The 14318-nt window shown below is 51.9% G+C and overlaps 1 protein-coding gene across 8 annotated transcripts in view; it reads right to left on the bottom strand.

Moving 5' to 3' along the window:
- Positions 1 to 14318, bottom strand: part of DYSF (dysferlin) — a 72356-nt gene that overhangs the window by 32727 nt on the left and 25311 nt on the right. For all 8 annotated transcript variants that reach the window (XM_059845553.1, XM_059845558.1, XM_059845556.1 and 5 more), the window contains 11 exons: positions 13027 to 13200; positions 12260 to 12365; positions 11948 to 12025; positions 9208 to 9389; positions 8255 to 8395; positions 7416 to 7445; positions 6696 to 6722; positions 3826 to 3927; positions 2964 to 3125; positions 2023 to 2188; positions 1033 to 1106 (listed from right to left, as the gene is read on the bottom strand). In XM_059845553.1, the coding sequence (XP_059701536.1) occupies positions 1033 to 1106; positions 2023 to 2188; positions 2964 to 3125; positions 3826 to 3927; positions 6696 to 6722; positions 7416 to 7445; positions 8255 to 8395; positions 9208 to 9389; positions 11948 to 12025; positions 12260 to 12365; positions 13027 to 13200 (1242 nt within the window). The remainder of the gene's footprint in view (positions 1 to 1032; positions 1107 to 2022; positions 2189 to 2963; positions 3126 to 3825; positions 3928 to 6695; positions 6723 to 7415; positions 7446 to 8254; positions 8396 to 9207; positions 9390 to 11947; positions 12026 to 12259; positions 12366 to 13026; positions 13201 to 14318) is intronic.

The following is a 14318-nucleotide window of genomic DNA, read 5'->3' as shown; positions in this document are numbered from 1 at the left end:
TGAGCATTTGGAATGAGTGGGAATGAGCAGGGCCACATCCACAGGTTTTTTGGGAATCAGCCAAATTCCTGGTTCCCAGCTTGATGTGGGACCAGCCCAAGCTTGGCTTGGGAAACACCACAAATATCCAAAAGCACCAGAAAATCCTTGGGAATAGAAACCCCCAGGAGCCACCAAGGACGTGGATAAAGAGCAGGATCCATGCCCAAGTTGGACATCTTGGATTCAGCAGCTCCTCCATCCCGGGAATTGCTCAAGGCCAGGGAAACTGAGGCAGAAAACACCTGGAAGGCAGATCCCTTACAGAAACTCCAGCTTTTCCAGCCCTGTGGCATCCAGGAATAGGGAGAAGGGAAATTCCAGCCCTTGATATCCCACCAAGGGATGGGAGACTGGGAAAAGCTCCATCAAACACTCCTGACACCATTCCCAGCTTCTCCAGAGGCACCGGGATCACCTCAGGATCCGTGCATCCACTCAGCTCGGCACAGGTCTGTCCTAAAGATTCCCTCTGCTGGAGAAGGAATCCAAGGACTCTGGATACAGGAAGTTTCTGGAAGAACGGACGCTCCAGGGGTGTGTCCATCCTGATCCGTTCCCAAGGGAATGCTGAGATCCCTCAAATTCATTGGAACTGCACCAGTTCCCAACTCCCACCACCATGGATTTGGGATTGGGGATTCCCCAACCCCAGCCCAGTAAAATTCCTGCAAGCCAGGAGCCAAACTGGGAAAAGAAGACCCGGCCACGGAGCAAGGACGATGGAGCCTCAGGGAATTTTTGCTTTCCTTGGAAAGAACCTGGCACGGATTTCTCTCCATCGGGAAAGCAAATCCAGCCCCTCATTCCCAACAGAGGGAATGAGGAGGAGTTTGGGGTTGTGCAGGTGAGGAGAGGGAGGGAAAACACAGGAAAGTTGGAAAAGGATGGATCCAAGAGGATCCGGCCTCACACTGGCACCTTGGATCCACCCTCAGCAGATCCACCAGAGCACTGAAAGAATCTGGGATCTTCCCAGCGTATTTTCCATACCTGGATGGGGATCAGGGGCTCTTTGTCATCGATGTCGATGAGGACGTCGTCCCTGGGCGTGAGGCTGACGTCATCTGCAACCGGAGCAGGGCAGCACCGTGACCCCGGGATTTGGGAATCCCAGAGCCCAGGAACCGTGGGATTGACCTCCAGGAGTGTTCCCAGTTTCTCCCAGACCCCGACTCCATGATCCCAATCTCATCAGACCACTCAGATCATCCAAACTTCATCTCCATGATCCCAAACTCATCCCAGACAATTCCCACCACACAAAGCTCATCTTCATGATCCCAAAATCATCCCAGACAATTCCCACCACACAAAGTTCATCTTCATGATCCCAAAATCATCCCAGACAATTCCCACCACACAAAGTTCATCTTCATGATCCCAAAATTATCCCAGACAATTCCCACCACACAAAGCTCATCTTCATGATCCCAAACTCATCCCAGACAGTTCCCACCACACAAAGTTCATCTCCAGGATCCCAAATTCATCCCAGACAATTCCCACCATCCAAAGTTCATCTCCATGATCCCAACATCTCACAGACACTTCTAACCACATGAAGTTAATCTCCAAGATCCCAAACTCATCCAGACTTTTCTCACCATCTAAAGCTCATCTCCAAGATCCCAATCCCATGATCCCCATCCCATCCAGGGCTCCAAGGAGTCAGGAGAGGGACTTGGGACAAGGGGGAATGGATTGAACTGAAGGAGGGGAGATTTCAATGGAATATTGGGAAAAATTCCTGGCTGGGAGGGTAGGGAGGGGCTGGGATGGAATTCCCAGAGCAGCCGTGTCTGCCCCTGGATCCCTGGCAGTGCCCAAGGCCAGGTTGGACACTGGGTCTTGGATCCACCTGGGACAGTGGGAGGTGTCCCTGCCCATGGATGGGGTGGAACGGGATCATCTTCAAGTTCCTTCCCAATCCAACCATTCCATGACTCCGTGAAGGACACAAATCCCGACATTCCCACGTACCTGGCTGCTCCTGGGGTGCCCCCGTGTCCTGCTGGGAGGGATCCCAGTAGAATTCCTGGAGGGAGCGGATCGTGCACTGTCCCACCACAGGTCTCCGGCCGAAGGGGCGGTTGTCGATGATCTTCAGGATGATGGGGGGGCTGTAGAGGCTCTCCTTGGGCAGACGCTGCGGGAAGAGGGAAGGGAAGATGGAATGAGGCTGGAAAGGGAAGGCAGAGGTTCTGCACCATCCCCCAAAAATCCAAGGGCAGAAGGAACTTCACCAGAAGGACCATTTTTGTGGAATTTTGAGGTCTTTCACCAGAAAAACTAATTTTATGACACCTCCGGGTCCTTCACCACGTGGTCCGTTTTTATGGGGTTTTAAGGTCCTTCACCAGACCCATTTTTGTGGGATTTCGAGGTCCTTCACCATAAAATCCATTTTTACAGGACTGTCCCCAAAAGATCCGATTTTATGGGACCTCGAGGTCCTTCAGCACAAGATCTGCTTTTATGGGATTTGGAGGTCCCCCACCACAATATCCAATTTTATGGGACCTCCAGGTCCTTCAGCACAAGAGCCATTTTTATGGGACCACCAAACCCTTCAAAAGATTCTTTTTCATGGGACTTTGAGGTTCTTCACAAAATATATATTTTATAGGACTTTGAGGTCCTTCACCACAAGATCCAATTTTATGGGATCTACAGATCCTTTGGAACAAGATCCCTTTTTATGGGTCTTTGAGGTCCTTCACAAGACACATTTTTATGGAACTTTGGGGTCCTTCACCCCAAGATCCATTTTTATGGGACCTCCAGGCCCTTCACAAGATCCACCTTTATGGGACTTGGAGGTCCTCCACCAGATCCATTTTTAGAGGATTTTAAGGTGCTTCACCCCATTTTTGAGGGCCTTCCTTTCCCCCTGCACCACCCCAGTCCCGGTGGGACCTCACCACTTCCATGAAGAGCACGCAGACGTCGAAGTTGGGGTTCTTCTTGACGTTCTTGATGACGCCGGACTGGACGCGCTGCCCCCCGCACTCCACCAGCAGGCTGGGCGAGGTCACGCTGGCCAGCTGGAAGCTCTTGAGGTTCCTCAGCCCCCAGGCCATGATCTGTGGGATCAGGGGACACCAAATCCTGAGCCAAAACTCTGATTCCAGGTTTCCATGGAGCTCCTCGGCAGTGGAGGAGAACCTGGAGGTCCAACCATGTAGGACGAGCAGTGGTGGGAATTACGGGATCCTTGAGGTTGGAAAAGATCTCCAAGGTCACCGAGTTCAACCTGTGACCGATCCCTACCTCAGCACCAGGAATTCCTTGGACACTTCCAGGGATGGGGATTCCAAAGCTCCCTGGGCACTTCCAATGCCTGACCACCCTTTCCATGAGGAAATTCCTCCTGATATCCAACCAGAACTTTGTCCTTCTCCCATCCCTCGTTCCCTGAACATCCTTATCCCATCCCTCATTCCCTGAACTTCATCTTTATCTCATCCCCTGTTCCCTGAACTCCATCCTTATTCCATCCCTCATTCCCTGAACTTCATCCTTATCCCATCCCCTGTTCCCTGAACTTCATCTTTATCCCATTCCTTGTTCCTGAACTTCATTCTTCTCCCATCCATCATTCCCAGAACTTCATCCTTCTCCCATCCCTCGTTCCCTTGGAGCAGATCCCAACACCCCCAGCTCCACCTTCCTGTCAGGGAATTGGGAAGAGCCAGAAGTTCCCCCTCGAGCCTCCTTTTTTTTTTTTTTTGGAATCGCACCCCAGAATCCATCTTGGATCCCATTCCCGGATCCGTGGCTCACCTCGATGGCCGTGCGCTGCAGGACGGGTTTGATTCCCTGCGGGACCATGTAAACGTTGGGCTCCCGCTGCGGCGGCGGGTAGGGAAGGTCGGAATCCGCGGACTGCGGGAGCGGAGAGGGAAAGGAAAACATCAGGAAGCGATGGGACATCAAACCCCTCTCCATGTTGGATCCACCCGGAATCTCCATCCTTGCCAAACTGATCTCTCCCAGGAAATCCAGGACAGCCAGAGGAGAGAGGTGAGGAATGGCGGGATGGAGGTGCCGGAAAAGTAGTTTTATCTCTTTAATCCATCCTGGAGAAGATCCAACATTCCTGAGCTTTTCCCAGGGATCTGCTCTCCAAGGTTAAACCTTTTTTAGGGAATGATGGGATGGAACCGCCTCTATCCCATCCTGGGATCATGGCAGGGATGAAGCAGCAGCAGCGGGGGGGTTTGTAGTTGTGTGATTCCCAAAAAATTTAGTGGGAGCAGCACTGTGGGATGGGGGATTGGCATCGCCTCTGGATCTGGGAAGGGGCTGTGGTTCATCCCACATTTCATGGATAATCCAGAAATCCATGGGACAGGGCTCGGGTGAAATCACCTGGGAATTCCTTTGGGATCATCCCAAATCTGGGAGGCAGCCAAGAAATTCCCAATTTGCCTTTCTGGAAAAGGAGAGTGGGAGCCAGTATTCCTCCCCTTTTCCTGCATCTCCCAGAGACCCCAGAAAGGCTGGAAATGAAAGCAAAACCTCTGGAAATCCATCCAAGGAGCATGGAATTCTCTCCCAGCTGGAATTTTATTGGATTCAATGACGTGTGGGTGTGTTTTAATTACGGGACTGGGTGAGGGATTGGCTCTCCAAAGGGATTTTCCACATGGAATCATGGAATGGTTGGGGTTGGAAAGCGCCCTAAGGATCATCCAATTCCAACCCCCCTTCCTATAAAATTCCAAGTTTTAATTTTCCTTGGGAATTGCTGGTTCCTGAGTCCTGCTGCTTGTTAGAAGGAGTGTTTTGGGAATTCCATGTGGAGGGAGGTGCCTGGGATTCCCACATGGAGCAGCCATTCCTCCATCCCACGATCCACGTGCTCCCAGCACAGGTTAGTGTTGGTAGGGAATGGGAATTTTATCCGGGATGACCGAAAGGAGAAGGGAGAGCTGCAGAGAATTCCCACATTCCCTGGGTTACCTCTGGAACTCTAATTCCCAAAAAAAACTCATGTCAGGCAGCTCAGGCCTGAAATCATGGAATGGTTTGGGTTGGAAGGGATTTTAGAGATCAATCAATCCTTTGGCAAATCCAGTGGGAAATCCTGGGGAAAGAGCTCCTGCCCCATCCATCCTCTCCAGGATCAACTTGGATTTTAACCCTGCATCATTCCAGGCTTTTTTAAGTCCTTCCTGTTGCTCTCCCAGTGGTTTTCCAGGTGGTCTCCTGGATTCCAGCTGAATTTCAGAGGACGGAATGTTGGGATGAATGGGAATGAACAGGGAATGACAGGGATGAGGCAGGAGCACGGAAGGATCAGGATGGGAGTGGGAAAAAATGAAATTCCTCCCTCCAGACAGAGCTGGCTGGAAGGAGGAAAATCCATAAAAATTCTGCTGGGAGCCAGGATGGGTTGAACGAGGATAAATCCAAGGGAATCCAGGTGTCAGGGAGCTCTGGAGATCATGGATTCCAACCCGGATTTGGATCCAGGATGAGTGAAAATCAACATGGATGAGGCCAAAAAAAAAAAGAAAGGCTGGAAAAGATTCCCAGTTCACATAAATCCCAGAGTTCAGTGGGAATTTAGCCCCAAAAGGCCATTCCCAAGAAAAAATGGATAAGGATGGAGCCAGCCTGGTCCTTCAGGAGCATCCATGGGTCACCGGAGGCTCCGGCTGGCACCAATCCTTGGGATGCAGCCTCAGGAATTTTGTCGGGATGAGGTTCCTGCAATCCTGCTCTCCCTGAAAGGCTCTGCCGGGATTTTCTTGGATTCTGGGAAAAGGGAAGGAGAGGGAAGAGAGTGATACCCATTGGAGGAGCCCCTCCGAGAACAAGGCAGGGATGCAGAGCTGTGGAATGCCCCATCCCGGAATTCCGACGGTGGGAAAAAATGGAGGAAAAAAGAGGAGAGAGACGATTATGGACAATATGGAACAGCGGGATGAGCTCCCAAAGCAAGGTGGTTTGGTTGGGAAAAAAATCTTGGGAAAATGTGTTTATCCCATCCAATCCAACCTTTCCTGGGAATGTGGCTCAGGTCTTTCCTAGCTCATCTCCCGGATTTTGGGATTAACGGCTCTGAGAGCCACCACAACATTCCAGGCCAGGAGTTTTCCAAGATGCCAACTCCACCTTTTGGTTCAGCCTGGGATTGGCTCCATGGGATGCACAAGGATAAAGTCTTGGGATCCTGGATGTGGAATCAGAATCATGGGAATGATGGAATCACGGAACAGTTTCTGTTGGAAAACTCATCCCATTCCATGGGCAGGGAGCCTTCAACTATCCCAGGTTGCTCCAAGCCCCACCCAACATATCCCTGTATTTTTTCCCAGGATGAGGGACAAAAACTTCCTTCGGAACAACTGGAACAGTCCAGCACATCCTCAATTCAGGGCAAATTCCCTATGGAAAGTTTGGAATTGGGATTTCCCAAGGGCAGCCCAGCACTCCGGCTCTGGCACACCCAGGACACCTCATTCCAGAGGGTAAATGGATCCCAACATTCCCAGCCATAAGGAAAAGCCCATCCAGCCAGAGGTCACTCATATTCCCAAAATCCTGATGCTCCCAACTTGACCCATCTGGGGAAAAGAGGATTTCCCAAGGAAGCAAATTTGAACAATTCCAAGAGGAAAAACAAGGAATTCCCAAAGACTCACCTCATCCAGGCTGGAGGAGAGCTCGCTCTGGGAAAGAGAAGGAAATGACAGAATTAGAGGAATTCTCTAATCCCTAAACCCATCCCAAGGTTTATAATTGGAGCTGACATCCAAAGGGAATCACGGAATGGTTTGGGATGGAAAAATCCTTAAATCCCATCCAGGAAATCCTTCCCAATGTCCCAGGTGGATCCAACCTGGCCTTGGGCACTGCCAGGGATCCAGGGGCAGCCACAGCAAATCTGGGAATTCCAGCCCAGCCCCTGCCCACCCTCCCAGACAGCAATTCCTTGCCCAGATCCCAGCCCAATCTCCCCTTTCCCAGTGGCAGCCATTCCCTGGCTCCTGTCCCTCTGTCCCTTGTCCCCAGTCCCTCTCCAGCTCTCCTGGAGCCCCTTCAGGGACTCTGAGGATTCCCTGGATTTCTCCCTTCTCCAGGTGAACATTCCCAGCTCTCCCAGCCTGGCTCCAGAGCCTTTGGAGCATCTCCATGGGATCCTCTGGAATGGGATAAATTTGCCCCGTCGGGAAGGAGTTGCCCCACTTCCAGTTTTCCTTATCAACTGAGGAAAATCGGAATCTCTGTGCTTTAGGATTCCTTCATCCTAAAAGAATTCCCTGGGACAGGATGGAGGGATTGCCGCAGGGATGGAAACGGGCTCCAAATCCCTGGGAAAGCTGGGAATGGTGCTGGATTTGCAAGGAGGAGTCGGGAATTACCTCAAATCCAGGGATGTGATGAACAGCCGGCTGCAGGGAGAGAACAAAATTCCCATTAACATTCCCACTGCTAATTCCTCTTTTTCCAGGAGGGAAACTTCAGCCCCTTCCATTCCAAGCTCTAAAAATCCTGGATTCCCACCCAGCTGGGAAGCACCAAATCCACCCGGATGATTCCCACCGGGATCAATCAGCTCCTCTGGGAGCACATCTCATTCCAAGGCTTTTCCAAGGCCTTTCCCACCAAGTTCTGAGGGAATGAGGAGGAGGAAGAGGCCACGTTTGGATATCTGGGGCCTTGTCCTGGTGCTTGGGCTGTGATTTCTATGGAAGAGGGAATTGTGGAATTCCCATTCCCAGATAAACCTCAAGGCTGGGAAGGAAGAGTGGGATACAGGCACTGAGCTTCCCAATCCATCTTTTTTTCCTGGCACATCTGGGATGCAGCTGTTGGAAAAACTGGAGTGGCTTCAGCTCTCCTAAACCCCCTCTAGAAATAATTCCAAGGAAAAGGCAGCATTCCTTATGGATTTGGCAATTCCCAGCTCCCTCAGTATACCTGAGTCCTCCCCAGGACTTGTCCAAGGAGAGAAGGATCCATCCAGCCCATCCCACCTGGAATTCTGCAGTTTTCCATCAGGCCAACCCTAAACCACCTCTTTTCCCACCTGGAAAGCCTCATCCTTATGGAATTATCCCTCAAAAAGGGACAAATCCCAAATCCCTCCGGTTCTTCACAGGCTCCAAAGGCACCAATGGAAAACCCACCACCTGGAAAAGTTGGATCCTGGGGAAGAACCGGAATTCCGGAGCATTCCAGGCTCAGGGATGGATCTCACCTTTTCCCTCTGGATCAGCTCGAAGGCAGCCAGGAGCTCCCCGACGTTCCGGCCGGATTTGACGACGGGATACCAGGAAAGCCGGGGCGAGCGCTCCAGGCTGGGCCGGCAGATGCAGCGTCCCATGAATTCATCCGCCCCCTGGAAAGGGAATTCCAAAGAATTGGGAACCATGGGAATTGGGATCGTCCTTTCCATCCCTTTTCCCAGAGAAATCCATCCCCCCCTCAGCCAAAAACTGGGAGCGAGGGATGATCCCGTTATGGGATTGGGGCAGGAAAACGAATGGGATTGGTGCCCATAGAGCCTCCAGTTTTCCAACTCCTCCCTGGAATTCCTAAGGCTGGAAAAACACCTTTTTAGGAGAAGAACACCTTTTTAGGAATTCCTATCCCAGGTTTTCCAGAGCAGGAACTTGGAGCCTTCATCAGCTCCTAAAAATCCCATTCCCTGCTCCACACTGGGATCTTTGGAATCTTTCCCGCTGGGAAGGAGCAGGAGAGAGGGAAAAAGATTCCTGAGATATTCCTGAGCCCTTCCTGAGGTGTATTCCAAGTGTTTTTCCACAGAATTCCCTCCTGCACTTGGTTTTTCCATTTTTTTTTTTTCCCAGCCTGGTTTTTCTGGGAAAAACCTTGAGCTCCTGCCACTGACCCCCCCAAAATTCCATCATTCCCGAGCCCTTTGGACAGCACAAACAGCAAAGGGTGCTTCCCTACTTCCATGACTGCATCCAACTTTTTTCCAAGGTTTTTTCCCTGAGGAAACTCCGTCAACTTTCCCACTTTAAATGACAATGAGGAAGCTCAATGAATAAAACCTCAAGGACACCACAGGATTTTCCCTGGAATTTTCCCCCTCTGGAATGTCCACCTCAAAGCCCAAACCACCCAGAGATGCCAGACATCACATTCCAGAGGCTGGGAATTCCCGGCGGGAACCGCCACACTCACATAGGTGTCGTGGTCGTAGATTTCCACCAGGATGTTGGGAGGGGACTCGGCCACATCCTGAGAATTCCCAAAAATCTCGATCTCGTAGAAGATCAGGGTCTGATCCCAGGTGGGATTCAGGGTGTTCTTCTCCACCACCGTCTTCTGGCTCTGGTGCAGGAAGGACACGATGGCGTAGGGATCTGCGGGAATGGGATTCAAGGATGGGGATTCAGGGATGGATCCCAGCTCCGGCTCTTCCCGGAATTACAAGCTCCATCCAGAACTGGCTCCCAAAGAATTTGGGAATTCTCAGCTCGCTCCACCTCACCCTGAGTTCCCTCAGGTCTTGCTTGAGGAGAAAGGAGCTGCCCAGTCTATCCCACCTGGAATTCGGCATTCCAAGCCCAAACTGCTCCGTTTTCCAGGCGGTTTTCCAGCTGGAAAGGCTCAACCTGAGAGTTGGGATTGTTCTAAAGATCCAGGGAAATCTTGATGCCACTTCCAGAGCCTCAAGTGACTCCAGGAGAGCTGGAGAGGGATCTGGGATAAGGGAAGGAGGAACAGGACCCCGGGAACGGCTTCCCACTGGGAAAGGGGTGATTGGGCTGGGATCTTGGGAAGGAATTCCTGGCTGGGAGGTAGAGGAGCATCCCACACATCCCTGGATGCAGATTCCAGGAACATCCCACACATCCCTAGGGGCTTTATTGGGAGCCAAAGGATGCAGCTCCCAGAATTATCCAACACCCCCCCTGGATTCAGATCCCAGGATAATTCCACAAATCTCTGGGTGCAGATCCCAGGATTATCCCACACCCATGGAAGCAGGGCCAGCTGATCCCAGCAGCATTCCCCCTTTTCCCCCCCTTTTCCAAGGAATTGGGGCACCAGGGGCTGGATTTCCCCTTCTATCCACGCTTAACAATCCAGGACCACTCGGACATTCCCAACAACCCACCCTGGGAAGAGCCTTTCCCACTTTTTCTCAGCCAAATCCTTTACAATAAACAAAAACCCCTGGATTTGGAGTTGCTTTTCCCTTTTTTTTTTTTTTTCCCATTTTTCCCTCCCTTCTCCTCCTTTTTTTTTTTTTTTTTTTTTTTTTCATGGAAGCCTCTCTAAAGCCCCTTTGTTGGGAGCAGGGAATGTTTATTTTTCCAACTGCCGAGCCCCTTTAATGAACTCCTTTATTCCCGGCAGCGGGAATCACAATCCCACATTGTGGAACGTTGCTGCTCGTGTTGTCCTTGGCCGGGATTTTTCCAAAGGAAAACGATTCCGGACTCCCCTCCCGGGCCATGAGCTCACCTCGCTCCCACCTCCTCATCCCAACAAGGAGCCTTTTGTGGGAATTCCAGGTGGGAGCTGGCACTGGGGGACTTTTTTGGATGCTCTGGGGTGTTTATTCCCACAAATCACATTATTCCAGCTACAGGGAAAAACAGGATTCCCTCAGGATCACAGTCCAGCCGCTTCCCCAGTTTTGGGATTGATCCTGTTTCCCATCATTCCAGGGATGTGTTGTTCCAAGTGGGGTTGAAATCCCAGAATCTGGAGGGAAATCCCACCCAAATCCCTCTGTAAATTCTCATGGGAATCGAGCAGGGAGAGGCCTGGAGGGATGTTGGATCTCTTCCACCAGTGGACTCTTTTCCCGGGATTTGGGACATTCCACATTATGCAAGCTCTCATCCAGAGGAGGTGACATTCCCTTTTCCCACTTTTCCAGCTCCAAAGCATTAATGGGAATACCTGGCTGGGATGGCCCAGCCTCCAGGGATGAGAATGTGGGATTTTCCATCATTCCTCCCTCTCAACCACATTCCAGAGGGATGTTCCACATGCATCCAACCATCCAAGCACCTCCAGCACAGAGATCCCATGGATGAAAGGATTTTTCCTACTCAGACTTCTTCCTTATCCCAAAAAAACCCAGTGTGGGAAGTCCTGACCCCACCAGCACAATCCTGGGAATTTCAGAAATCCCTGGAGTTATGCTAGGAAAGGGTGGAGCAGCAGGACGTGGAAAACTCCTCCACAAAGGCCAGCCCCTGTTTTCCACCTGGATTCCCTTTTTTTCCATGGAAATCCCCTTCCTAAACCCCAAATCCCAGGGACTGCTGCCCCCCTGTACAGCTGGGAGAAGGGGGATGCTAAGGAATTATGGAATCATGGAATCCCAGACTGTTTTGGGATGGAAGGGACCTTAGGGATCACCCAGATCCAATCCCATGGGCTGGGAACTTTCCACTGGATCGAATCCAACAAGGAATTTCCTGAGGATGCTGGAGAAGAATGGGCTGGACTGTGCCGAGGTCCTGATTAAATCCTGCCACCCTCCGGAATTTTCTCTGGGCACATCCCATGGAAGTTTCTCCCTGTGCTCCATCATATCCAGCCGGGAGAAGGGAAGGCTCCAGAGATTCACTGGAGCCCATTCCAGGCCTAAAGGGGCTCCAGGAGAGCTGGAGAGGGACTGGGGACGAGGGACAGAGGGACAGGAGCCAGGGAATGGTTCCCACAGGGAAAGGGGAGATTGGGCTGGGACCTTGGCAAGGAATTGCTGGCTGGGAGGGTGGGCAGGGGCTGGGCTGGAATTCCCAGAGAACTCCCAGGAATTCCCAACCCCTGGATCCCTGGCAGTGTCCAAGGCCAGGCTGGATGGACTTGGATCCACCTGGGGATTGCAGGAGGTGTCCTGGCCCATGGATGTTCCCCCTCTTCCCAGAATTCCATGCTGGTGTAGATCCAGACTCACCAGAGAAGCTGTCCTTGTCCATGGCAATGAGATCCCGTGCCTGGTACAGGTAACAGCGCAGGTGGAATCTGTTCCCAGCTGCCGGAAGAGCAGGACACATGGAAAAGATCCCAGGGAGATTCCATCATTCCTCATCTCCCATCTGAGAGAATCCCAGCTTGATCCCCCTGGGATATCCCAAGCTCCAGTCCCGGAGCCTGTGGATATTCCCACAAGCACCGTCCTCCCCTCCACCCTTTTTCCATCTTTATTTTTCCATCTTTTTCTGGGAAAAGGATGGGAAAGGCCTTTCCCGCTCCCCTGGGTCCTTACAGTCAAAAATGCAGGAGATCGTGGGCCTGTTGACTCCGAAACTCAGGGTGGACGCGGATTTTCCATCGGATTTTCCATCATCACTCTTGTCATCTGTCACTCCTCCCTGCCAGGAAAACATTGGAAAGTCAGGAATGCTGGGATCACCTCCAGAGCCAGGATTCCTCATGGGATGGAATTCTCTGGGGTGTCCAAGAGGAGCCTGGGTTTCCAGCGTTCCCCAGAATCCTAAAATTTAGGTTGGAAAAGCTCTTGGAGATTCCTGAGTTGTCCTAATTCCCCACTGGCCTCAGAATATTTGCGGGAAAAGACGCGATTTCCAAGGCTGAGAATTCCCATTTGCGGATCCCATGGGAAAAAGGGGAATAGGAACAATCTCGCCTCTCACTGGGGGTGAGATGCAGCCCCCAAGATGGGAACAGCTCATGGAAAACACCACGGATCCGCTTTTATCCCAAAGGGATCAACTCTGGATTGGAGGGAAAGACAGAGCAAGGAAAAAGGGGAAAAAAAGCCAAACAAGAGAGGAAAAAAATCCATAAAAACACAGAATGGGAGTTTTGTGCTGCTTTGGCTCTCATGGAATCATTGGAAAAGCAGTGAGTTGGGAAATCCAGAGTGTGGAGAAAGTCGGGAATAAAGAGGGAAAGCAGGGAACAGACAGGGCGGATAACAGGATAACGTGAAACAGACAACGAGTGGCCAATAACAAGTGGCCAGTAACATTCCCACGCAGAAATTTGGGAACGGGAGAAGCTGTTCCCTACCAGAGCCCCTTCCAAGGCGAAGACGGCGGCAGGGCCGGTGCGTTCCAGAGGCTCCATCCGGCGTCTCCAGCGGCGCCGGCGGAAGGAGTCGGAGCGGCGCTGCTGGAGGTGGAAGCGCCAGCCGAAGAGGGAAGCGTATTCCCAACCATCCCCATCCAGCTCCTCCTGCTTGTGCTGCCAGACAGGGATCACAGGGATCAGGTTTTCCAGGATTGACCCAAAACCTGGATTTAGGTTTTTCGGGATGTTGTTGGATATGGTTGATCCACCCCAGGTTTTCCCTGTGTCTCCCCCAGGCTGGAGTCACGGAATGGAGTCATGGAATAATTTGGAGAATCATAGGAATGTTCAGGTTGGGAAAGATCTCTGAGGTCATTTGGTTTTGGTTGCAAAAGGCCCTGGAGGTCATCATGGAATTATGGAATGGTTTGGGATAGAAAGGATTTGAAAGCTCAGCTACTTCCAGGGACACTTTCCACTGTCCCAGGCTGCTCCAAGCCCCAGTGTCCAGCCTGGCCTTGGGCACTCCAGGGATGCAGGGGCAGCCACAGAAAATCTGGGAATTCCAGCCCAGCCCCTGCCCACCCTCCCAGACAGCAATTCCTTGCCCAGATCCCAGCCCAATCTCCCCTTTCCCAGTGGCAGCCATTCCCTGGCTCCTGTCCCTCTGTCCCTTGTCCCCAGTCCCTCTCCAGCTCTCCTGGAGCCCCTTTAGGGGCTCTGAGGATTCCGTGGATTTTTCCTTTCTCCAGGGGAACATTCCCAGCTCTCTCAGCCTGGCTCCAGAACAGAGGGGCCTCAGAATCTCGGAATGGTTTGGGTGGGAAGGGATCTTAAATCCCATCCCATTCTACCCCATTCCATGTTCAGGGACACCTCCCACTCTCCCAGGTGGCTCCAAACCCCAATGTCCAACCTGGCCTTGGACATTCCCAGAATGGAGCTGGATTCTCCCAATCCAGCCATTACCACTGCTAGAACCACCCTGGGAATGCAGCCCTCCACCAATCTCTGGGATGAATCCCACTTGGAGCAGGATCACTGGGCTGTGGCCAGATCCTGCCCAGGCCTGTGGAGCTCCAGCAGCTCCACGTCCCATCCCGCTTTTCCCTTTGCCATCATCCCAACTCCTCCCTTAACTCTGCCGCCTCTGGAATTTCTCCCTGTATCATCCACCCCAAGCCCCGGAAGGTTTTTCTCCCAGTGACACCCACAGCAAATGGGATGACAGTGGCTACAATTATCCCAAAAATTTTCTGGGAAGGGAGACAAGTGGCCCTGGGAAGCAGCGG

The sequence above is a fragment of the Haemorhous mexicanus genome, chromosome 4 (assembly GCF_027477595.1).
Source record: "Haemorhous mexicanus isolate bHaeMex1 chromosome 4, bHaeMex1.pri, whole genome shotgun sequence".
NCBI lineage: Eukaryota > Metazoa > Chordata > Aves > Passeriformes > Fringillidae > Haemorhous > Haemorhous mexicanus.
This window is presented reverse-complemented; position numbering and strand designations above follow the sequence as displayed.